The sequence below is a fragment of the Salvia splendens genome, chromosome 14, assembly GCF_004379255.2.
Source record: "Salvia splendens isolate huo1 chromosome 14, SspV2, whole genome shotgun sequence".
NCBI classification, from domain to species: Eukaryota; Viridiplantae; Streptophyta; class Magnoliopsida; order Lamiales; family Lamiaceae; genus Salvia; species Salvia splendens.
Genome location: NC_056045.1, coordinates 24261338 through 24267574, shown reverse-complemented (window position 1 = coordinate 24267574; position 6237 = coordinate 24261338). Strand labels below are relative to the sequence as shown.

Genomic DNA, 6237 nt, shown 5'->3' with positions numbered 1-6237 from the left:
TAGAGTATATGAGTGTGATACTGTAATCCAATAAATTAACAATAATTATAATATTCTCACAGTAACAAAGATTATAAAAATACTCCAATTAACAAAGATTAGTAGTAGCTCATAATAGAGCACAGTCACACTTGTCATCTTCGAATCCAATAATACTCTCCACGTTAGCCAGATTCCCTTGCACTTGCACAAAGTAAGGTGTGATTAATAAGTCATTAAACAGAGAGACTAAATTTTGATTATAGGTTTAATTAGACATTTAAAGTAACCAATAAAAATGAAATACGGAAAAAGACATTCTGGTTTCAGCCACTCATCAAATGCCACGTGTCCCGCTTACATGCCCTATTTAACGACCCTTCTTCTCCAATGCTCTATATTTACCTCTACTGTACCTTCATCTCTATTCGGCCTCAACTCAATCCAAATTCAACCTCTAAACAAAAACACAATTATTTCTCTCCCCTTTTTCATCACGCCACATTAATTGCTCCACGTATATATCAAAGAAACCGCTCTTCAAAGATTCTCTGAAAAAAGCCCATTGTCAATTGAAACTGTTTTTGATGTCGATCAGTCCATCTCAGTCTTCCTTCAATTGGATTTCTCATCCATTGACGTTCCTAAAAAAAGTTGCTATTTTTGCTGGTTAATGCAGATCAGCAAAATTCAAACGATATAAGGGCAAAAATTGGGAGAAATTAAATTTGAGTGGAAATAAGCGGAATGCCGAAGCATAGGCATGTCGGGGTGATGATGGAGGGCATCGCAATGCCCACTAAAACGAGGAAAAGGGGGTGCTCGCCTTCGTCGTCTTCCTCCTCGAGAATTCATCACTACAGGCTGAATAAGCGGGCCATTGTGGTGGGCCGGAGACGGGCCGGGCTGGGGGGATCCAGATCCGTCACCCCGAGCGCCGTGGATTCCCCAAAGTATTCTGAGAGAGGGAGGGCGGCCCAGCCCGTTTCGGCCCGGCGGCTTGCGGCCACGCTCTGGGAGATGAATGAGATTCCGTCGCCCGGGCTGAGTGGGAGCGATTTGGAGGCGGTGAAGCAGCATCTGAGGAATAGTAGCAGCAAGGCGGTTTTCAAGAGAGAGAAAATGCAGTCGGGCTGGGGCCCGCGCTCGAGCTCCGCTTCTCTTCCGCCGCATTTGTCCGATCTCTCGCACACCCCGACCGCTTCCGAGGTTGATCAATGCTTCTTTTATCTGCTTTATATACCACATCAAAATCTTCAATTTATGAGTTATTTGCTGTGTATTGTTTGAATTTGGTGATTATCTGCTTCAATTAAAAAGAAAAAATCGATTCTTGGCATATGCTGAATTTATAAGATGATGAACTGATTTAGTTTGTGGATGTTGTGGAAGGTTGATCGAAGTGGTATAGCTAGTGAGAAGAGGACACCATCGATTTCTCGGAGGCAAATCTCTGCTGAATTTGATTCTATCAGCAATGCTAGTTTTATGGAGGTACTCTTCTTTTTTCCCTATCAAACTATATTGTGTAGAGGTGTGAAATTTGAAATTGTGTTGCAATCAACTGGCTGAGTATGAACATGGCTTGCAGATTGAGAGTAGGTCGAGGGCCCCGACTTCGAGTGGATCGGTTAGTGGTGGTAGGAGTCGCCTCAAGGATGTAAATAACGCTCTGACCACATCGAAAGAGTTGCTGAAAATCATCAGCCGCATTTGGGCTCGTCAGGCAGACCAACCTTCTTCACACATGTCTGTGGTGTCAGCGCTGCACGCTGAGCTTGAGAGAGCTCGGACGCAGGTCAATCATCTCATGCAGGAGCAGCGAACAAGTAGGAACGAGGTTCACCATCTCATCAAGTGTTTTGCTGAGGAAAAGATGTCGTGGAAGAGCAAGGAGCACCTAGCGATTGAGGCAGCGATTGCGTCCATTGCTGGTGAGCTTGAGGTGGAGCGGAAGCTTAGGAGGCGGCTCGAGGGCTTGAATAAGAATCTAGGGAAAGAGCTAACAGAGATCAACTCATCATTCATAAAAGCAGTTAGGGAGCTCGAGAGTGAGAGGAGGACAAGAGAGGTTACTGAACAAGTATGCGATGAGCTAGCAAGGAACGTCGATGAGGATAGAGCTCAAGTGGAGAAGGAGAGGGAGATGCTCGAGTTGGCTGATAAGTTGCGCAAGGGGAGAGGGCAGATGAAGCTCTCCGATGCCAAGCATCAGTTCGAGGAGAAGAGCTCTGCCATCAGCAAACTGAGGAAACAATTGGAAGTCTTCCTCGGAGCCAAAAGGGACAAAGATGAGGAGAGAGCAACGCGTTTGAGTAAACCGAGCATTAAGTCACTCCCACAAGATGACAGAGAGATTGAGGATGGTAGAGACAGCAGAGTAGAATCAACAGAAGGCGACCACTTGATTGAGAGCAAGAACAATACGAGCAAAATCCAGAAATGGGCTTATGCGTACAGTAGCTCTGCTATCGCTCGTGATCCCAAGAAAGTAACAGTTGATGAGATCAAAGCTAGGAACTCCATCTCTGGTCAGGTCTCATGGAGGGGCACCGCGCTCCAAAGGGCTATATCAGATGGAGTCGAAGGTGGCATTCGTCGCCATGAAAAGGGTAATGGTTTGGACAGGCAAAGATTTCCCGATGTTGAGAAGGAAACTCACAGAAGGAGCTGCACGGATGAGATGACGAGATACAGAGGTATCAAGGGACCCCACGAGCACGTGTTGTCGCGGTCATCGTTAACCAGAGATTGCTACAGTCCATCCCAGCAGAGGGACTAGCCATTTCCTTCCTGGAAACCTAAATGGTGAATTCTTTCTGAAATGTATTGACTGTTGCTTTGTAGAATCAAGAAACAGTATAAAACCTTGGAGTTCTAATTTTGAAGTGGTCAATATGATATTGACTTTTTGCTGTTACTTTGTGCAAATATTGAAATCGAGCTTTGATTTTGTTGATATTCTTGTTTTCTGATTTTCTTAATGTTTACATTCTTGCACATGAGAATGTAATTTTCAATTGGTGATGGTTCATTAAATCTTACATGCAGCTATTATGATTTATGAAATACTGAACCTAATCCTTGCAATGAAAAAGAGGCACCAAAAACTACATCGCATGTTTTATCAACAGAAAGTTATATTCCATTTATTGGATGCTATTGATTTCTGGAAATTCTAACCATAGAGCTTTCCACTTTAGTATTTTGTTATTGAAAAATAGAAATTTAACTCGAGCTTTTAGAGTAAGATAGATAAAGCAAATGTAGGAGTAGTAGTAGTATTTAAGGTGACAATCGCAGAAAATTAAAATTGGGTTAGATATTTTTTTTTGCACAGTCGAGCTTTATAATTCAAAATTTGAAAGTTCTTAACTCTATGTATCATTAAAATTTAATAATATGACTTATTTGATTTTTATCATTAACTGCAATTGTTTTTATATTGAATACAATTAAATGACACCTTAACAATAAAAGTAATTGCTAATTAATATATGAACTTTCATCTATTTTTTTGTTAATAAATGTGGTAATAAAGCTACTTGTGTTAATTTAGAGTAAAAAAAAGACATTTATTTTAAAAAAAATTGAGGCTGTGGCGTGGTGGACTCCAGTCAGGACGTTAATTTTGTGACAAATTGAAAGTGATGACATTATTCCGACAGTTCACAAAAATATTTTTAGAATTTCAAAATATATAACGATTTTGAGTATTTTTCATATTAACTTATAAATGACCATAGATATATTGAAATTATAGAGGATAAATCGGAAATAGGTTCAAAACCCTGTAAAAGATCACGTTTACCTACACTTGATTCATCAAAGATCATAAATTGATTAAAATTACAGGGCAAGCAATGGTTTCCTAAGTTTATAAGAAGAAAACTTACGAATTTTTTTTATTTATTTAGTTTAATATTAATTTATAGAATTATAATAAATTACAAATGACCAACTTTGAAATCAGTACTATTAGTTATATGGTGCTGATCTGATGGATTATGAGGTGGGCCTATAATCTTCATGTAATGGCCCTTTACCTAATGCACATGCTTCCGTCGCCATATCAATTCTTTGGACCATTGTAATAAGTAACAGTAATACTCCAGTATAACAAATAGCAATAAATATTGATAATAATATCTATAGTTCTTTTTTGGCCCAATATACTAATTTGATACTTAAAAATGGTAGTTTCACTCTAACTCAATAAATGAAAATTGAAAAAATATACTAATAAATTTGTTTTGATTTCAAATCAAACCCATACAATTTTCCGATAAGTCGAAAAATTACATAATTAAAATCCTACAAATTAAAAATTACATAATTAAATCCTAAAAAATACATCCGTGGAAATTTAAAGAAGACTAGCCCGATGGCGGTATTCCTAATTGAGCTCGGAGAGCTCGTATCATTGCGTGATGTGAATCAAGTTGCTCGGGAGTCATCTGAGACGTATCGGCCATATTGATTTGACCCAAAAGGACCCACAACGAGTTGGTGGGGTGTGCAGGCGGCACAATGGGAGTGAGAGCGGGAGGTTGCGGCGTGACGGCGGTTGGCCGCCGCCTGTTTCCTTCCTTGAGGCCAGTGTTGGGAACTGCTCGGGCCGGCGTCGGGGCTACCCAAGTGAGGTTCGGCAAGCTGGCTAGCCACCTTATACTTCGGATGAGTACACACTCCCTGCCAAGCGTCGAGATACTTGAATGGTTTGTACTGAATTGAATGGTAGGTCGACATGGCGGTAGTGATGATGTCAACCTCGCTCGTACCGCTCCCTGCCGACTGCTGTTCCTGGAGGTAATACCCCTGGGACTTTTGGATTTCTTCATTGGCTCTTCCGATGGCATTGAGCACCATATTCTCATTGCGCTCGATGGTGTCATCCGGTCGGTTGGCATTTTACCGGTGAGAGACGCGCCACCAAAACTTTTCCCCAGTTTGGTTCGTGCCAGTTTTCGCATCTTCGGAGATTTCCAAGTAGGCTTTGAATAACTTATGCATCTTCCCCAGAGTGTACGGGGTGCGGACGTTGGTGTCACCTCCGGTACTGCCACGAGTACGAACACGGACACTACGAGGACAAGGAGGAGCGCCGGAACCGCCCTCCGATGGTGTCAGGGCGTTCCCTCCCGTGCCAGTTTCAGGAGCCCACCCATACCCCTCGACATCTGGCTCGTCCACCGGGTAAGGCCGGTAGCCACTCGGAATATGCGAACCTTGGGTTTCAGGAGGGAGGGGGGAGAAATCCGTATCCGGGTTAAGGAATGGCGATGAGCCGAACCATTTGTGGTTCCATCCGCGGGAGTCGGAGGGGTGTTCGTCGGAGCCGGACATTTTTTGCAAGAATGAAAGAGTGGGAGATGAGAATTGATGAGAGAATTTAGAGAGAATTGATTAAAGAAGTATTTTATGTAGTGAAAATAGATGTATTTATAGATGAAAATGTGAATTTTGGGATAAAAATAATTAAAAGTGGAGAAAAAATAGATATATTTTATTGGGAAGTGGGAAAATATTTTTATTTTATTTAAAATCGATTTTTAAAATATATGTCATATTTAAAAAAAATAGAAAAAATGCCAACGGCTTAGCCGTTGGCCAATCACCCGAGGCCACGTCAGCCTGCTCAGCGGCACGGCGATGCTCGATGCATCGAGCAGGGCCGTGCCGCTAGCAAGAGCACAACGGCGACCAGATGCTTGCCGCGCCAGCAGTACGGCGGCCCGCCGCCACATCGAGCACCGATATGGTTGGTCTTAGTAGCAACGACGACTATTTGAAGAAAAATAATTTCCATAGACCGAGACACCTGGTTTAGGATCGTGATATGTGAATTTAAATATAGGAAAAAAAATACCTTTACTATTTCTTGTCTTCAACAACAATTGGCAATTGAAGCTAAAAAATAAGGAGTATATAACTGTCCTACATCAGTGTCAAGAGAAAACTGAAACTAGTATATAAATCCCATAGGCCACTCCTCCTATCACCAATTGGTTTTAGGATGGAATTCATGGATTTCTATCATGGTATCAGAGCGGGTTCCCGGCTGTGGGTCAAATTTAACTGACCCAACAGTATATCTGGACTGAAATCGAAAAACACTGACTGACCTAACAGTATATCTTGGCTTAAAATTTGGGCCAATGGTCCAACAGATCGGAAAAAAAATTGTGCCAGTAGTTCAATCGATCAGAAAAAAGTCCAACCCCTCCAGGTTCACCTTGAAGGGTTTGAGGGAGGGTG

General features: G+C 41.8%; 1 protein-coding gene across 1 annotated transcript; it reads left to right on the top strand.

The window, feature by feature from the left end:
* The first annotated feature begins 400 nt into the window (after positions 1 to 400).
* LOC121765809 (uncharacterized protein At5g41620-like) lies at positions 401 to 2938 on the top strand. Its single transcript, XM_042162053.1, has 3 exons — positions 401 to 1188; positions 1372 to 1473; positions 1571 to 2938. The coding sequence occupies exons 1-3, from the start codon at positions 727 to 729 to the stop codon at positions 2759 to 2761; spliced, it is 1755 nt and encodes a 584-aa protein (XP_042017987.1). The 5' UTR covers positions 401 to 726; the 3' UTR covers positions 2762 to 2938.
* The last annotated feature ends 3299 nt before the right edge of the window (positions 2939 to 6237 follow it).

What these genes read in the sequence shown, in the direction of transcription:
- LOC121765809 (XM_042162053.1), top strand. Translation starts at nt 727, where the DNA reads ATGCCGAAGCATAGGCATGTCGGGGTGATGATGGAGGGCATCGCAATG. An exon ending in ACACCCCGACCGCTTCCGAG is followed by an intron (nt 1,189 to 1,371) that starts GTTGATCAATGC and finishes ATGTTGTGGAAG; the next exon opens with GTTGATCGAAGTGGTATAGC. An exon ending in GCAATGCTAGTTTTATGGAG is followed by an intron (nt 1,474 to 1,570) that starts GTACTCTTCTTT and finishes CATGGCTTGCAG; the next exon opens with ATTGAGAGTAGGTCGAGGGC.